The sequence below is a fragment of the Sinocyclocheilus anshuiensis genome, unplaced genomic scaffold (assembly GCF_001515605.1).
Source record: "Sinocyclocheilus anshuiensis isolate Anshui unplaced genomic scaffold, SAMN03320099.WGS_v1.1 scaffold676, whole genome shotgun sequence".
Classification (NCBI taxonomy): domain Eukaryota; kingdom Metazoa; phylum Chordata; class Actinopteri; order Cypriniformes; family Cyprinidae; genus Sinocyclocheilus; species Sinocyclocheilus anshuiensis.
The window spans coordinates 454,920-474,332 of record NW_015558579.1 but is presented as its reverse complement, the minus strand read 5'-3'; the positions used below and the strand labels follow the sequence as shown (position 1 = coordinate 474,332).

Here is a 19,413-nt window from a genome sequence, read left to right as displayed (position 1 = left end):
ACCAAATCCCGAGTTTCACAGTTTGATAAACACCCGCTTCAGATTCAAAGGAGCTTCACAATCGGCTAGCATCCACGCTTAAATCAGCAATCATCATTCTTTTTAATCCCTTCTGTATGCTCTCATCTCGTGTTCAGCGCGTCTCTTGCACTTCCGTGAGTCATCTGCTTACATCATACACAACTCGTGTACGTGTAATACATCACATGTTCTGCACTCAATTATAATACTAATTATTTTTATTTATACATAATTAATTCACAATGCATATTAATAGATCGTTTAACTTTTTTAATTAAATGTGTAACTATTAGAATATACAATTATATTATTTATTTTCTTTAGGCACCACATTTAACATGGGTTACACACGCTTTTCCCCTGACGCTCAGACAAGAGCGAAAGAAGTCACTCTACTTTTATTTATGTGTGCAGCAGAAGCTGTTTAAACATTTTTTTTTCCACAATCCAAGATCTTAGTTTTTTTTCAACCTTGCATTCATTTTCGGTGACTGGGATTGTGAAAACCAAAACGGTACGACACAAGCGTTCTCAGTAAATACATAAACAAGGAGACGGGAGAGGAATAAACAGACACAGTGCTTCATCTCGACGGTTGACACTGATGAAGTTTAAAGCGTGCCCCACCATTAATGGCACTAAAACAAAAATAAACCATTTTCAAGTATAAAAAGATACACAGCCGCACAGCAACTAGGCAGCCGTGGTCTTTGATTTATTCCTAAGGGGAAGAGAAAGGACGGGAACATCTTGAATGGAGTACAAGGAAGATTCAAGTTCACCACAGGAAATCAGTTTATGTGAGAGGGCATCCCAGTTAAAAATAGGGGAACGCTAAGAATACAAAGAATTAATTGGCATGATTTTGGTAGAAGGGAGCACTCGGGAGAACCTAAGTTTGTTCACCATCCTGTTTTTGTGTTTACTCTATGGAGTTAGTCGTGTAGTCGAGCTGTCACGCGCTTTTCTTTTCCTGTACTTTTTTCTCCCCTTGATCCATTTTTTGTTGTTTTCCGCCTTCGGCTGTCAGAATGCAAGCAGAGCGAATCACTCCAAGATTTTATGAATCTCCGTCAAAGACTGCCTCATTTCACTGGAAATGATGATATATGATGTTCTTAGTATGACAAGGAAGCTTTAGATAATAAGTGTTGTGTCACACTTCACTGAGTTATGACTAGTATCCAAAATGACTGCGCTAGACACTGATGGGGGTTTTGGTGTGGGCTGTGCTTGTACAGATTTTAATGAGATCTCGCAGCGTGTTTAAATATTTAACAATTCCTGGAGTAGCTCCTCTATCTGCTGTCAGGAACACCCATTGCAATTTTATCCCAATTCCGAGAAATGCTCAAAAAATGTGACATGCACATTGATGTTCGGCTCATTTTCTGTTTGTGCGTCTGTTTAAGAATATCTACCCATAAATGCAAGTCTATATTTGCCCACATTTTCATATGAACAAGGGCTGATCATGTGGGTCTCTGGAATACTTGATTCTGATTGGTCAGTCGCAGCACCCTGTGGTCAAGTGTTTTTGTATAATGAGTGCTAAACTCTATAACTGATCACTGTCCCAGGCAACCACAGCTTCTTCAGTGCTTCACAGTCTCTTCTCATGTAATTAAATATATTTTTTTAAATCAATATTTAATGTCCATTTATTTTATTTATTCCTTAAATTCGGTATAAATGTTGTTGTTTTTTATTCAAAATGCACAGTCGGCTTGTCGTTTTTACAAAATAAGTCCCATTCAGACCGATACAAAACGAATTTTGATTAAATCACACTATTAAGGTTTACTGGTGCTTTTTGGTGTAAGTTATGTCAGAAAGATTGCATTTATGAGTTAAACAATGCTGTGATTATTAGTGGGAAACCCTGAACTTCTATAAAGCTGCATTCTGTAACTTTTTTGGTGAAAAATGATCCAAAATCAATTATTGAGCAAGCACATAACCAATCACTGTTCAAAACTATCTCCTTTGCCCGATTTACAATGGTAATGTAGGCTAATAATGTTTTCTAATTTGAGTGGTTCAGGGGCATTTCTGCAATGCTGATGTTGTTAACATTAACAGTTTGAGAACAAAGTGTAAATTTGCATGTTTTGGCATAATCTGAGCCAGCCTTGCAATCGTTAGATTTCATTATCATTGGTTGCAGGATTTATTGTAAAACATTTTTTTAGTTGGTCAGAACAAATGTGGCAGGCATGTTACTTACTTGTTCAGATGACATTTTCCGGTGAAACTTCTTATTTTGGACATACTTCCAAGACATTGTATCTGTAATTCCAAAGTACAGTGAATATTTACACTGGTGGGTTGACTGACAGCCACACATAAACTCAAAACATTGCATTCATCTGCGCTGAGGAGCTGTGCCGATGCACAACCCACATAAAGAAGATAATTCTGCAAATAACTGCAATTGCAGGTTTCTAACAGAGATGGCATCAAAGAGGCAAAACTTACGGACTGCCACTTTAAGTCTTGAGTTTCAGAGTTGGAAGTTGGGTTTAGCAGCAATTTGTTGAAATGAATGAAAGAATTTTTGCTAACAATACAACAACATTGTACAATTACAACAGAATACTTACTTAATGTGCATTTTATAACACTATACTTTAAATAAAACTAGTTAAAGATATATAGTTCACCCAAAAACGAAAATTCTTCCATGATTTGCATTTTGACATTAGATGTCGACTTCCCAAGTATAGAAAAAAATAATAATATAGAAGTCAATGGCTATCATCAACTGTTTAGTTACCAACATTCTTCAAAATATCTTCTTTTGTGTTCAGTGGAAGAAATACACTCATATAGAAACAAGGGAAGGATTAGTAAATGATGACAAAGTTTTCATTTTTGGTTGAACTATCCCTTTAATGCATGAGATTTTCTAATACAAAAGCTGACAGAGGAACATATTTCTTGCTTTTGGTCAACATAATCAATCTCTCAATATTTTTTTCCTCTTTTGCAAAGTAATAGAAATGCTATTATGGATTATTTTTTTCTTATGCTATATGTGCAATGCGAATCCCAAAAATAAATAAATAAATAAGTTTGTTGTAGTTTCTGCCCACCACTCTAGAAGTTTACCCAACTATGAAGACTTCCGCTTCTGTGAACCCTGGAAATGTAAAAAGGGTCTATTCAATATCACTATCATAAACTAAATAAAAACATAAAAAAGCAAAAAATACAACTGATGCACACTGTTTATTCATCACTTTGTAGAAGTAGAGTTTGGTTTCTGAATCCTTTGTAGAAAAGATACATCACCATCTTGTTCTGACCAAAGTGACTTCCCAACTCAAAAACACAAACTATTAAACAACCCATTTTAGAATCATTAGTAGTCCATTTGAGTTTTATTAAATTAAATAATGTAGCATTATTAAAAACAATGAACAAGAGTATATACATTTACTGAGATGTGCAAAAATAGAATTTAATGCACATTTTATGTGCAAATAGTTATGTATACAACTCTATTGTAAAGCATTACTAATCACAAAATCATAATCCCCATCATAACACCCAGAAGGTCACTGTGTAATCTGAATGCTGATCTAAAGTCACCTGCTTATCATCTGGTGTATTTGGCAGATTTAGTGTTACAGAAGCACAGAACACACATGTAGTGCCTCTCTGGTCCTCCTCCCGCCATCTCTTCCATAGGGTCCTATAGGCTTCTATCGCCCCCCCTCACCCCACTGCAGTTGGCAGCATCTCTGGTCCCAGAGAAGGAGGGTGTCAGTGCCAGGTCTCTAGATCCCACTCCAGCCCACCCCCACCTCTCTCAGCACACTTCACTCATTATTCATGTTCATAGGGACAGCTTTCATTTGATCTATTACTTAGGCGGGGGGGACCGCAGACTGCTGTGCGGCTCCATCCCTGCTGGATCTTTAATTATTGCAGAGAGGGTTTTCTCTGACTTGTTCTTTGTTGTGCTAATGAAATATCGAAGTGGCCGATGTAGATTTCGTGGGGCCTGCTGGGGAGGATGGTGGCTTACCTTTCCCCTCTGCACAGACCTTCTGCACTCTGACCTGTGTTTGACACTCTGATTTCAAAAGCACATATGATCAAATGTTTGTTTAAAGGGTTCAGTGCATTCAGCTTTGTTTTTATGTCTGATTATTGTAAGATTCTTTACACTCCTTATTTGTAAATCACTTTAGATTAAAGCATTTGGTTAAATAAGTGTCTTTTCTATAAATAGTTTAGACTGGAATGAAAAATTCAGGTTGTGATATAGTTTTGAATGAGGTTGAACAGTATATCAAGTTCATTGAAATAAACTTACTTTGTGTGTTAAAAACAATGTGGATTTATTAACAGTTTACAATATAGTGAAGTTTGTATCCATAGATCTAAAAGCATCAGAAATTATTAACTTATATGTTGATGAACAAACAGTGATCCTAATTTTTGTAATTGTGACATTTAAACAACTGTATTGACAGTCATCTACAGGACTCCATTAATTGCCATATGAATATACCCCACTCTCTTCTCCACACTGCTGAGGCATCAGTGTGAGAGAGACGGGTCACTCCGTCTTTCCCGGCCCATATCCTCACTGAGCTCATAATTACTAAAACCTTTAATTAATCTTGCTATCACTGGGTAAATGCAGTGTTCACCGTATAAATGAATTATAGGATAAGTGTGGTATTCTTAGCACATGAGGGCAGATGGGTGCCTGCATGCATGCAGAAGGTGTGCATGTGTGCTAAATGTAGATTATTGTAGATCACATGTCTAATTAAAAGATTAGTTGAATAATCCAAAAATTAAAACTCTTTCGTTCACTATCAAATTCTGGTGTTCAGACTGAAATTTAGGTTGATGTTTACTTATAATATTCCCCTCCACCGAAGCTCTGAAATCTCATTAGTGTTTGTGTTAAGATTCCAAAATGGTTTGTAAATGCATTGTGAAGCATTTTGACATTTTCAGATAAAAAATATTAATAATTAAAAAAATAATATTTTAAATTTAAAAAAATAATAATAAACCAGTCTGTTCACACAAAAAAAATGTTTTTTTAAATTTTCAAAAATTTCAAAAAGTTGTATTTATTTATTTATTGGTGTTTTGCTCATAAATCTCATAAATAGTTTGTAAACCAGATTAAAACAAAAATGAAAAAAACTATTCAAATTATAAAATCAGTCAAAAAACAAAAACAAATAGTTTGACATGGAATACATTTTATTGTATGGACTACTTTTTGGTGGGTTTTTTTATATTTATTTTATTTTTTTCCTTTTTCTTTGGAAATTGCTCTAAAGCGTCTGCCATGGAATAGAAAAAAAAAATTATAAAGGTAATTGTGACTTTTTATCTCACAATTATGACTCACAAGTTACGCAAGCTTACATCAATATATATCTCTATCTATCTATCTATAGACATATATATATATATATATATATATATATAAATACAAGGTAACTGTGACATTTTATCTCACAATTCAGACCTTTCTTTACCAGATACAATTCTTTATTCCCAGCTTTATTCCCAGAATTGCAAGGGAAAAGTATGAATTGCAAGATATAAGCTAAAAAAAACTATAAAGATATTTATTTATGTATTTATTTATTTTTTATTGTTTTGATTCTGTAGCCAAAATAGGTTTCCATAGAAATCTCATGAATAGTTTGTAAACACATTGTGCCATGTTTTGACAAGTGAAAAAGATTAGTTAATTAATTACAAATAAATAAATAATAACAAATAAAAAATAATAAAATAATGAAACATCAGTCTGGTTACACAAATAATATTGTTTGACTTGTAATATAGCATATGGACTACATTTTTTGGTTTTTAATTTTTTCCCCACACTTGACAAGTGTGTTACCTTCATGACAGTATTTTCATTTGTAGGTGAACTGTTTGTTTAAAATGAAGTGAAACCTGAGTAACATATTTAAAAGATTTGTATTGCATTACCATTTATTCTTAGCTGATTATTTTAGTACAATAAACAGACTTTAAGGAATCTGGAACTGAAATCTGAGTTACAGTGTACACTTTTGTCCTAGCATATCACTCTTAATTAATGATCCGTTTCTGTGTCCAAAAGCAACAGCAACAAATCAAAGCGAGTTTAAATTGCCTGTATCAGATCGATTGCTTTTAATACCTCCATAAGGTCCCTTGATTCCATCTCCTGAAGGAGTGAACACCGAGCTGACCAACAATGAGTTCTTCTGTTTAAATCTAATTGAAGTGATTGATGAATTCTCAAACCTCTTTAGCTGAGTTCCTGTGTTTCACTGGGAATAAGTCAGAGTGAGGAAAATCATTTTTTTTAAGAGAAATTTCATCATTAATTTATTAATATTGTTTTACTTAAGTCGGAAGAGTTGATTGATCTCCAGTTCAGCCTCCTCAACGGTCTTGTCCTGTCCCCTGTCCCTGAGTCTTCTCAGTCTTTCTTCTGGACTGACAGTGAGGAGCAGCACCAGGTTTGGTTGGAGCAGGTCTTCTGGCCACCGGTACAACTCTGAGCCTGGCTTTGGGAGGTTTTCAACTCTTCCACCAACTGCTGTGGCAATGGCATACGCTGCTGTGCTGTGCCAGTACCTAACAGAGACAAAAAAAAGGGGGGAGGGGTTGTCTATAATCGTGCTGGGGAACGAACTAACTGTAAGTAGAAATGCTACTACTAACGTTTTCTACTAACAGTGACGTTTGTGTAGTGTAAACCAATCTGATCAATTCTAGTCTGTTAAAGATATATTCCACCCAAAATGGATAGCCTTATTGTTTTTGTGCCATATAAATACTGCTCTGATTACAAAAATAAATGAAATCTGATAGTTTTATATACTTAAAGTATTCTCAAATAACAATTTACATTTGACTGAGCCTCACTTTCCACAAATTCAGCTTTAGAACATATATTTGCTACATTCCTGCCCAAACAGCATGTGAGTGTATTTGTGGCGCACACATCTCTACCTGTCCACTATGACAGGAGCCCTCAAGGACTCTTTTCCGATGTGGGCAGCAGTGATGTAGTTCCCCAGAGCATAAAAGGCCCTGCGGATGAGGGGTGGTTCTGAGTCAAAGCGCTGTCTGAAAGGAGCCAGGCACTGGGGAGGCGATTTCAGCAGAGTAGCATTCAGAGACTCCCGCAGGGCTTCTGTGAGAGTAGTTTTACCTGGGTACATGGAGAAACACATGGAGAGAAATCAACAGAATTTTAGAGTGCAAACTTTTTGTTTGTTTATGTTTTTTATCATATTGGAAGCTATGAATGTGTATGTGACATTACGTTCTGCTTGGTAAAAAAATATATATATTGTGTTTGAATGCATACTTATTAATTAGCTGAATAAAGTATTTATCAAAGGCTCATTGTTAACCTGTGGCGTCCAGTCCCTCGATCACAATGACAGGAAATCCATCAGCCCTGCTTGTCTCCAACTGTTCGTCTACAAGCTTCAGCACTTCCTTTGACTCAGGGATAATGTCATTGCACTGAGATGGGCAGAAAGATGTATTGTTTTACATCGAACTGCATTGTGGTTAGGTTCTGAATTACACTGATTAATTAATAACCCAATGTTCATTGTTACCTTAGATTAGGTAGCCTATACACTTTCATTTTAACATCAAAGTAAAACAGTCTACACAGGTATACTTTTAAAACTGGTGTTTAGATACTTTTTTTAACTTATATATTATAACTAAGTATTATAACTATTTTTAAGTAGTGTATGTGTACAACCCCTCAGAAACTTAACAAATTCAGCAATTACTCTTTTTATAAGATTTATTTTTGGCCTTTTCACCTTTATTATAATAGGACAGATCAGAACTGACGTGGGAGAGAGAGAGGGGGGCAGGATTGGGAAAAGTCCTCAAGTCAGGATTCGAACTCGGGATGCCTGAAGCACAATGGGGCTGTATGTTGGCACACTGCCCACAAGGCTATCAGCACCGACCAGCAATTACTCTTAAGACATTTGGAGATATTTGGAGATATCATATCAAAGTGATAAAACATTGTGTTGCAAAAATTAGTACACTGTCCTGAAATTTACAAAATAAAGCCAAATACTTTTTTTTTTTTTTTTGCACAAAAGAGGACCGTGGTAAAAGAAGAATACTAAAAAAAAAATTTTTTTTTAAATTAAAAGAAATTCAACAACAATGGACTTTTGACAAAGTTCCTGAAATAACCAAGCCTTCACTGTTTAGCTTTCATTTCATGATGAGCAGTTTTTTAGCTAGGAAAAGAGCAGACAAATACAAAACAAGTGATGCAGAGATGGTAAAAGTTATGAAAAGAGTGACAGTTATACTTCTGGGAACTCTGGTCTCATGAGACCAAGTCAATCATTTTGGATGTAACAGCATTCAAAATGATATTGCATTGCTAAGGGAAGAAGTACAGTGAAAAGTTCTTAGTTCCCACAGTGAAGTTTGGAGTTGGCAGATTTTATAAATGTTTTCGAAAGAAGTCTCTGATTTAATTGCATTTAATTGGTTAAAATACATTAAAAAGAATTGTTATGAAATATTGTTACAATTTAAATGAACTATTTTCTATTATTATATTTTAAGGTATCATTTATTCATGTAATGGCAAAGCTGTATTTTCAGCAGCCATTACTCCAGTCTTCAGTTCGTATGATTCCTCAGAAATCATTCTAATATACTTATATGGTGCTCAAGAAACATTTCCTATTATTATAAATATGGAATTCAGCAATGGTGCATTAAATTAATTATAATGGACAGAAAAGACATGCATGTCTTCATGCATGTGCATATAGTGTTTGTGTGTGTGTGTGTGTGCGTGCGTGCGTGTGTGTGCTTTTTTAGTGATTTATGAGGACACAAATTTGTATAATGACATGGGTATGACATAGGTATTACAACGAGAAGGTGATTTATGAGGACATTTTGAGTGTCCCCATATTTAGAAATAGAAAATATATATTTATTATGTATATATAAATACACACATACAGTATATATTTTGAAAATATTTACATGTATATAAATTTATATATTTATATTCTTATATTTTATATATAAATATATTTAATATATAAACAACGAATTTTTCATAAATATATACATGCGTTTGTATTACAAGAAGGTGATTTATGAGGACATTTTGAGTGTCCCCATATTTAGAAATAGAAAATACGGCAATAGAAAATATGGTTTGTACAGTATAAAAACAATTACACCTGTGGAATGTCCCCACAATTCACAAAAACAAACCTGTGTGTGTGTAGGCATATATTTTGAAAATATTTACATGTATATACATTTATATATTTATATTCTTATATTTTATATATAAATATATTTAATATATAAACAACGAATTTTTCATAAATATATACATGCGTTTGTATTTATATACATAATAAATATGCACAGTATACACATATATATTGTGTAAACAAAAACTTTTGTTTTGGATGCGATTAATCGTGATTAATCGTTTGACAGCATTAATATATACTGCATATATGTATATATAGCCTATATGTAAATAAAAAGTAAGTAAAATACATTTACTGTATAACTACTACTATAACCTACTGTACCTCCTGAAGAACTTTATAGGCTTCATCCATACAGTAGAAGACATCAGAGTTCCTGATGTTCAGTGTGGAAGGGTGATGCTCTGCTGCTGCTGCAGGTGTGATGTACTGCCTCACTGACTCCTGTATTTCATCGACAGGTGACCACAGCTCCTGCCAGCAGTACTGACCCTCGCGCTTGTATGAAAACACATATACTGATTTACTCTGCTGCAGCGTCTTTAATATGTCCTCTGAGAGGGTTGTAGTGGATTTGTCTCGTATAAAATATCCTTTAACGACGCTATTTTTGACGTCCGGTATAAACGAAGACGCTTCAAAAACATCGCAATCTCGCGACAGTGTTACGGACAGCTTGTGTTTTATCTCGGCGTGCGTTTGCGCTTTCTCAATTCTGCTGTCACTGTGGACATGTAGCGAGAAGAGCTTCCCATCATCTCCAAAGAGCTGCTGATGAGCATGATGAAGCTCTTGTGGGTTTGAGCTCAGCGTGAAATAAAGAGGTTGAGTGCGTAAATCAAACTCCACCGCGAATACACGCAAACTCAGCTGTCCACAGCGAAACATTGCTCTCTTTAGCATTGTGAACCGTGATAGATATTACACTAGCGAATATATGTCTAGAGAAATGTCATTCTTGCTGATCTGGAGAACAGCGCTTACAGAGAAACGAAACTTAGATCCGAAAACGAAAGTAGGCTAATTCACTAAACAAGCTAGTCTGTCAAGACAATGCACGGAGAAATAAACTGCGTGTTAATAATTAAATTAGGATCAAGTAGCCTACTTTATTGCAGTTTCGTTTCAACAATCAGATTACATAACCTACGCAATTAATCAACAAAGATTCGGTGTAAATTGCCATTTTCTGTAAACATATGCTAGTTGAACCAGACCAGCAAGATTGGTTGGTTTCAAGCAGGTTTTCCATACATGTTCCATTCCATTTGCTTGTTAATGCTTATTACAATGAATAACTGTGCTTTAAGACTTGTCAATTGTTGTCAAAATTGTTGACAAACGATTTAATTAATATCTAAAGCAGCCGTAGCCTAATTGCTTATATTGCTTTTGTTGTTCTCAATGTTGAAATGTTTGGACAAGACCTAAATATCAATTATTAATAGGCCTATCATTATTAGTATTCCAAAAATGACAAGGAGATGAAACCTAGCTGTATCTTAATAATTTGCCCCGTGTTTTAAAGAGAAAAACATAACGATCCAGTTACATCCAGGTGACTATAAAGAGGAAAAAACACCACGCCTAGCCTATGTTTGACTCAGCTGATAGTATTCTATTTATCTTTCGTTTTCCAGTCCTCCCAAGCAAGAAAAGAAACTGATCAGAAAAGCAACTTGAGACTGCCCCGTATAAATAGGGAGGTATGAGCTCTCAGAGCCTCATTCTAGACATCTTCACCATGTTGACATCAAACCAAGTTGGTTTTGCAGCAATGCTAATGCAATTTTGTTTCAAGAACGTCCACAGCTGCTTAGCAGCCCTGTTGGGATGGATTTTTATGCTGGTATCTGGCACGCAGGTGCAACAAACACCTGTCGGAAAGATCAGTCGCCTGAAGACTCGCACCAAAGAGCAGAAAGAGGGCTCCAGCACTCAGCTGACTACTCCAAGCAGTGTAAACTACCACTTTACCCGGCAGTGCAATTACAAATGCGGATTTTGCTTCCACACTGCAAAGACCTCTTTCGTCTTGCCCATTGAAGAGGCAAAGCGAGGCTTACGACTTCTGAAAGAAGCAGGTAGCCTAACCTTTACTAATGAGACAGTGTACGATAAGTTGTAAAAATATATTTAACTTAAAATAAAATTACTTCTATTTAACTTAAAGCTCTAAGATTTACACCACAATCCAAAGGGGTAGCCTATGTTTGTTTATTTAGTTAGTTATGCATCCATGCATGCTACTTAACCCGTTTAATCCCACCGGTCACAATAGTGACCGTAAAAAAAAGGTTTTCATTTATAAAGCTCTAAAAACCTTACTGACTAATGTTTTAGTGCACTTCCTGCAATAAGTTATTGAGATGCACCTGTAAATCCAATTGCAGTTGCTAGTGAAAATTACACTAACATATTGCAATGACAAAATATTGCACTAAATTAAAAATTCAAATGTTACAAAAAAATGTACAATATTGATATTGTAATACTGGTAGCACTAATATAAAAAATGTGATGTTATATTTTACAAAAAAAGTAACAATTTTGAAATGAGTTGATTTTTTTTGTTTTTTTATCTCAGTGTTCCTATCAGTAAAGTTTTTTTATGCATAATAATAATAACCCTAGAATGTGATCAAACAGTTTAAAATAGCTTGTCTAAGATATATAACCATTTTTATGACTGCAGAAATATGTTAATTCAGTACTCACCTTATCCCACCGGTCACAATTGTGACCGACCATAAAACACAATTTTTCACACACTTTTCCAAAAAAAAAATTCAAAAAAATAATTATTGATTATTTCAAAGCGTTACTAATGACACATCATCTGGATATGTTCATGTCTGGGAAAAATTTGGGATTAAACGGGTTAATTTCTAATAATAAACGATAGTACGACAGTAAACGATAATGTAATGTTACCAACAAGATTAGGCTACATTACAAAAGTTAACTTTTTTCTCTTAAAGCTGACTGTCGTTTTTATTCTCACACTTTGTTAATATTATCGATTGTATGTTTTAGGAATGGAAAAAGTCAACTTTTCTGGTGGAGAGCCCTTCCTTCACGAGAGAGGTCATTTTCTGGGAGAGCTGGTGCGATATTGCAAACAGGAGCTGCAGCTGCCGAGCGTCAGCATCGTTAGCAATGGCAGTCTAATCAGAGAAACCTGGTTCCAGAAATACGGTGAGAGTCGTTCATGACCAGCAGAGGGCAGCAAATATTGCTTTTAAACTCTTTGGCTTTAACCTTACACATATTTCACGTTAGTAGAGTTAATAATACTAGGAAATACCTAGGCTATAACAACGTTTATTATATAGGCCTTAAACTTATAATTAAGAATATTAAGTAGGTTAAATTTTGTTAATGTGAGATGCTTTATTGCACTGTCAAATGTACAGTAACCTGAGCTTTTTTGTGTTCCAAAACACTAGCAACAAAATCACATACAATAGAACAAAAAATGATTTTCAGTATTTTGCTTAAGGGGATTTAACTAACAGAGTACACAATAAGTAAAAGAATAGTTGTGAAATATGGGTAAGCTAAAAATGTCATTCAAATTTGCACCGTATACTAACCGTTCAAAAGTTTGGGGTCGGTACGATTTTTTGAATATTTTATATTTTAATAATAATAATAATAATAATAACAATATATTTTTATATATAAAATTAATAATTTAATTTCTAATAGTAAGGATGCATTCAATTGATTAAAAGTGAAAGTAAAATACATTTAAAATGTTACAAAAAATACATATACTTTCTGTTCATTGAAGAATCTTGAATATGTCCCCCAAAAAATATTAAGCAGCACATATCAACCATTTTCAACATTAATAATAAGGAATGTTTCTTGAGCACCAAATCAGCATATTACATATTACTTATCATGTGACTGGAGTAATGACAGCTGAAAATACAGCTTTGCCATCACAAATAAATTACATTTTAAAATATATTAGAATAGAAAACATGTTCTTATAAAATCGTTCATGTTATTACTATGTTTTTTTTTTCCTTTTGATCAAATACAGAAATGCAACCTTGGTGAGCATTAAAAACTTATTTAGAAAAAAAAACTCACAGACCTCAAACTTGTAAACTATATAAACAGAATATATACATTACTAAATACATTACAGAAAAATACATTGTTATATCAAAGGTATTTGCATACAAATGTACAAATTTAAATTGTATCTGTATTTAATAGGTGACTACTTGGACATCCTGGCAGTATCTTGTGACAGTTTTAACGAGGACACCAATAAAGTCATAGGTCGAGGTCAGGGCAGAAAGAGTCATCTGGACAAACTGCATAAAGTTCGTGACTGGTGCCGAGACTATAAGGTGGCTTTCAAAATCAACTCCGTTATTAACACCTACAATGTGGATGAAGATATGACCGAGCAGATCACTGCTCTGAACCCAGTGCGCTGGAAGGTACAGTTACTTCATTACTGCAGACTCTATCATTTTAACCAGGCTGCTGACCACGTTATTAAGGCTGTATTGCAATGTACACACAGGTCTTCCAGTGTCTGATAATTGAAGGTGAAAACGCAGGGGAGAACAGTCTCCGCGAGGCAGAGAAATTCATCATTAGCGATCAGCAATTCCAAGACTTCCTGGACCGCCACCAGAGCGTTAAGTGTCTAGTTCCAGAGTCTAATCAAAAGGTAATTTTGAGGCACAGAGCGCATACTTTCGCTCAATTCAGATCAGCGTTTTAAATTCGGAAGATAAAGTGGCTTCAATTTATGGTAATACAGCAGTAAACTTTCAGTTTCAATTCATTACCAAAGCTTATACGACTTATAAGTGTGCACGGCGAGATTTGAATTTAAATAAAAATAGCATAGGTGCCAGGGACTTGAATATAAAGCCTACTGTTAACTTGATATGAATTGTTTACTTACTCATCTATTTTTCTTTTACAGATGAGAGACTCTTACCTGATTCTTGATGAATATGTAAGTGGTTTCATATTTTCTTCTCAGCATCAATTAAGTTGTCTTCTCATTACCATGTGAAGGATTTTTTTTTATATTCGATTATGTTGTCATTAGTGTCTAAAGAACAGTGTAAATGATTCTTTTCAATTACATTATGTCATCATATCAGAAGTGAAGGGATTATGGATAGGAATATAATAAGGCCTGCAGTAATTTGCCTCATTCCAGGCTTCAAATTACTTTTCCCTCCCTTGATAATCTCTGATCTCTATTAATAATCATGCTGTCTACGCTACATCATCAGAAAGAGCAATCATCATAAATAGAGTTTTTAATCCTTCATATCTGATGCCGCAGATGCGCTTCTTGGATTGTCGAGAGGGGAGGAAGGATCCGTCAAAGTCCATTCTGGATGTTGGTGTGGAAGAGGCCATCAAGTTTAGTGGTTTTGATGAGAAGATGTTCCTCATAAGAGGGGGGAAATATATGTGGAGCAAAGCAAACATGAAACTGGAGTGGTGAACTGTTTTAATATTGCTGTTTTTAGCCTGTGTTTACATTGAGACCTGATTTAATTTATATGGTAATAAACAATTGTACAATATAGTTACAGAAGTTACAATACGGCTCCAAAAGCTGGTTGGATGCATTGGTGCGTAAATGTCTGTTTTCACTATTTTTAAGAGAGTCTACTGCACTGAAATACTTATATATATGTACTTTATATATATATATTTGTATATAGATAGATACGATTTTGTATGTATGATTTTTATATGATTTGTATAATGTTATGCTTGCATAACCAGAAGTATTTTGTTAAATTTGACTGTGCTATGGTTGTCTTTATCTTGACATTCTTAGTAGTAATTGTTTTTATGTGATCTTTGAAGAAAATTATTGATAAATTATCAGCTTGCAGAGTTTGATGAACTGCACTTTGAAAGCATGAAAGCACTTTTAATTAGCATTAAGACTTCAGCACACCTTAGGCTTTAATTGTCATAGTTTAGAATTGACAATTTATTTTGATGCTCCTCAGATCGCAATATTGGAGAACTTACAAAAGACTAATTTCTCCGGTAACCCCATTATAAATGAAAAGCTTTGAGGCACTTGCAATATAGTGAAAGTCATTGTGGCACTCTGAAAATAAAATCAATATGGGGGGGCGGGGGAGGTTTCTCAAGTATCTTTTCATTTTAAAGTGAAATGTAACTTCATATTATATTGTATTGCTTTATTTTTAAAAATAAATATTTTTGACAAAATCTTATTACTGTACATCTGATTTCATAACTGTTCCAACTGCCCAAAGTGTCATATTTTAAGATGAAATAGGCATACACAATGCTATCTTTTAAAAAGATGTTATTGATTTTATTCACTTAAATTTCTTTAAAGTCTTCATTGCTCATTAATATTTAATCCTTGGTATGGAGTACATTTTTATGTCCCCACCATATAGACTACATCCTAGTATAAAAAAAATACATGTAAAAAAATATTTAAAAAAAAACCTAATAATTTTTTTTTTTTTTTTAAGATGGAAATCATAATAGTAAGATTTATTTGATCACAAAGTCAAATTAGTGGTGATTTTAAAATAATGTTTCTACTTGCCAAAACTGGCAGTAAGAAATATTCTAAAATATGTTTTCTTGAAAACAGTTGTTAAAGGAATAGTTCACCCAAAAATTTACATTTTGCACCTCATTTACTCATCCTCATGTCATTCCAAACTTGTTTAAGTTTCTTTCTTATGTTGAACATAAAAGAAGATATTTTGAAGAATTTTAAAGAACCAAACAGTTGTTGGTCCCCATTGACTTCCATAGTAGGGAAAGAAACACTATGGGGTCAATGGAGGCCATTAACTGTTTGATTACCAGCATTCATTAAAATATCTTCCTTTATGTTCAACATAAGAAAGAAACCTGTACAGGTTTGGGATGGCATGAGGGTGAGTAGGCTAAAGGATGACAAAATTTTCATTTTTGGATGTACTATCCTTTTAAGGTAGCCTATATATTTCACATTTAATTCTGCTAGTCTTTTGTAATATCCAACTAACAAAAGGTATCTAGCAAAAAACATGTCCTTGATGAATAGTGGCAATATGATTTTGTGTTTCACTTTAAAATATTCCATCCATTCAGATAAAGCTAAATCTGTATAAAATTAACAATATTTTAAACAGAATTTACTTCAGGTTGACACCATCACGTAAGGTAATATTACTTCAACACCTCCCAGAAACTGTTATATATCATTTGGAGCCGTCCCAAAGTCTGTTTTCAAGAGCACCATAATAATTTGTGTTGCACCCAACAGAGAGCGCTAGTGCTGCGCCTTCGCTTCAGAGACGCATACACATTATAGACAGACAGACCCCGCTGTTTGTACAGCACAGCAACTAGGAAATACTCAGACTAATGGTGTCTTCACAACGCGTCCGACGGACCAGCTGATTCTTATATCTGCCTGCTAAACTACATGAAGACAGAAGGTAAAACGCCCGTGCAATTACAGATGGCTATGATGAATGTGTCGGGCTTAAACTAAAAGGTTTTTTTTATCCACAGTATCCGCCGTATACGACACTATATTGACTTTCAGTAATGCAGTAGGATTTGTGCAGAGTTCATCGTTTTAAAGCCGAATGTCTATGTCAGCAGGTCAATATGTGTCATAAAATCTCGGTTTTATTTTATTTGGCAATACTTTATGATCTAAATTTAGCTATAACGGGGAAACTCCACTTTCTTCCTGGATATGCAGCTCTCACATAGATTTGTTTACCCGATTGATGTCTAAGATGGCTGTTTATTATTATATGTCCATAGGTTACTGTCACATTCAGATGGGCTGGCTCTCAAAACCTAGTGTGCTGCCTACCTAGACAGCGTTTTTGGGCATCATGTCTATCTCACAAGTCTCTAATGTTCAAAAAAGCTGTCTATAGGCAGCAGACTCTGTTTTGGGATCTTGGGATCACGGGACCCTTGGCCCGTCCAGTCAGACGATGCTAATATTCATATGAAATCCCCTATTCTGCTGTTTGAAGGGTGGATGTTCTCCAGTTCAGGTGCTGGTGTTCTGTAGGGGTCTAGAGGATCGGGTTTGGGTTGCATAGTTCGACAGTAGCTTGTTAAGTTTTGACATAAACCCTGGATGAACACTCCATGGAAAGCAGTAAGTAGCTTTGAGTTATAGTGATTTTCCATGCTTTTTGGGGGGGATTGTGTAGTATTTGCAAACCCCTCACTAGGTCGTCAAAACTGCATGTGTGATCCAAGGTACCAGGCTGTAGATTTTCTCAGTGCATCTGTTGACATTTCAAGGTAAAGGTTTTGTGTAAGGGTGTAAATTTGCTTTGATAGTTGTTTGGAATGTATTGCAAGAAGGTGAGAGACAACCAAGAATATATGGTTTTTAAAACAAACCGATTAATCATATGCAAAAAAGGATAATAGCATCATTCCTTCATACCATGAGTCTAATTTTCTATATCTTTTTCTGCCCAGCCACATGGCGACTGATCTGTCTTGTACCTGATATGTGAGGTTATTTCAGTTTGAATCCACCCCACTTTAATTGTTCAAAAATGTTTAGTTTATTGGATACGACTAATGGATTCATTATGGCTGTGGTTTCAGCCTTATAGAAATGATAAGTTTGCTTTTCTACAACCTGGAAGAGAATTTTTAAGCTGTGGGTTCCCTTGGGAATTTCCTGTGGATTTTTATAGCAGTTTTAGTCAAATAAGGCCTATGGTTAACATTTACGTTTTGTCCTACAACATAAATTACGTACAGTCTATCGTTATAATCATGAATTTTAAAACTGCTGTGTTTTATGTTCTTTTCATGTGGAGTTATAAATATCGTAAGTTCCAAGCACATGAGTGACCGAGGAAAAAGCATATTTAAAAATGGTAAACTTGGAATTCTAGATGAGTTGCCGAGCTGTTACGTTGTAATGTTTTTTCTGTGGTCAAGGTAGATTGCGCTGTTTGGAAAAAGGGTTTATCGTAATAGTTATAGTCAGTGTCCAAGAAAAACTCTTCACTGTCATCGGTCAACTAGTGGCTGCAAAGGTTTGACACACCACATGTTGCTAAATGCCAGTGTTTATCATACTGCAGTCCCTCTGGTATTTACTCAACACCCAGCATTTATTTAGTAGCCTATACTGGATCAAAAGCATCATTTAGATCAATTCTGTGATTCTGCATTTTCTGTTTTATTTTTTCTGGATGTGGTATTAATGGTTTAATTAATTTCAATCATCAAAAAGCATGCTATAGATCAATTGAATTGCTAAAACTTTAATCAATGTAATTAAAACATTTTTAAACAATAATATTAAGGTTATTTAAAATCAATTTTATTTCCTCCCTCCACCTAAACTCTTTTTAATTTTTAATTGTGTTTTATGATTTTATGTAGATTTATTGTAAAAAACAAACAAACTGTTTTTAACACCATTAATTCATAAAAATAATTTAATCAACCTTTTAAAAATGTAATCAAATGAAAACCTACCAATTTCTTCACAACAAAACATTGCATAATTTTGATTTATAAATCTAAAATTCTTGTGACAATCCACAATTCCATCCATGTTTTCCACATTGTGGAAATCATTGGGGTTGTTGAATTATCAGTTTAATGTTTTGGCCATGTGTGTTGTTATTATAATAATCTTAACTTTTGTAGACTCATATACTTTACAGAAGGGTTTGTAAATGGGATAACAGTGGTCTGTTTACATTAGAGGAGAGTCCTTATCTGATGAGTGTTATCTAGGGTTGGATTTGACTGCGTATTTGAAGCATTAACATCCAACTCTTTGTCCATTTTAGCCTTGACTGTAGAACAATTGTCTGCACTTATATTTATATTAAACAATAACATTATTGACCTGTGCGCTGCATATGACACACTTAAGGCTGATTTATACTCGACGTGTCAGCAAGTTCACTTGGGTGCTTGAAAATGAGCAAAATTGGGTTTTAAGTTACTCCATTTAGTTTGATTAATATAAAATTTCCCTAATAACAAAAACAGATCAATAATAAATATTTTCCTTTTAGAAAAGTCATATTCATTTGAGCTTACTTAGAATCTA

General features: G+C 34.4%; 4 protein-coding genes across 8 annotated transcripts in view; 2 read left to right on the top strand and 2 right to left on the bottom strand.

Moving 5' to 3' along the window:
- Positions 1-4,631, bottom strand: part of LOC107679743 (uncharacterized) — a 26,949-nt gene extending 22,318 nt beyond the window's left edge. Inside the window, exon 1 of the mRNA XM_016475381.1 lies at positions 4,544-4,631. Within this exon, the coding sequence (XP_016330867.1) occupies positions 4,544-4,631 (88 nt within the window). The remainder of the gene's footprint in view (positions 1-4,543) is intronic.
- A 1,770-nt stretch (positions 4,632-6,401) lies between these two features.
- On the bottom strand, positions 6,402-10,316 carry cmpk2 (cytidine monophosphate (UMP-CMP) kinase 2, mitochondrial). The gene is made up of 4 exons (XM_016475380.1): positions 9,630-10,316; positions 7,425-7,539; positions 7,018-7,219; positions 6,402-6,639 (listed from the first exon to the last, which is right to left on the bottom strand). The coding sequence occupies exons 1-4, from the start codon at positions 10,206-10,208 to the stop codon at positions 6,402-6,404; spliced, it is 1,134 nt and encodes a 377-aa protein (XP_016330866.1). The 5' UTR covers positions 10,209-10,316.
- A 732-nt stretch (positions 10,317-11,048) lies between these two features.
- Positions 11,049-14,840, top strand: rsad2 (radical S-adenosyl methionine domain containing 2). The gene is made up of 6 exons (XM_016475400.1): positions 11,049-11,389; positions 12,342-12,503; positions 13,539-13,768; positions 13,855-14,004; positions 14,266-14,298; positions 14,638-14,840. The coding sequence occupies exons 1-6, from the start codon at positions 11,050-11,052 to the stop codon at positions 14,800-14,802; spliced, it is 1,080 nt and encodes a 359-aa protein (XP_016330886.1). The 5' UTR covers position 11,049; the 3' UTR covers positions 14,803-14,840.
- A 1,807-nt stretch (positions 14,841-16,647) lies between these two features.
- The window catches only part of rnf144aa (ring finger protein 144aa), a 37,090-nt gene continuing 34,324 nt past the window's right edge, over positions 16,648-19,413 (top strand). For 2 of the 5 annotated variants that reach the window (XM_016475486.1, XM_016475485.1), the window contains exon 1: positions 16,648-16,789. The gene's annotated coding sequence lies outside the window, so the exon portion shown is untranslated. Of the gene's footprint in view, positions 16,790-17,399; positions 17,476-19,413 lie in introns of those variants that run through there. The other 3 variants (XM_016475482.1, XM_016475487.1, XM_016475483.1) reach the window with 3 other exon arrangements.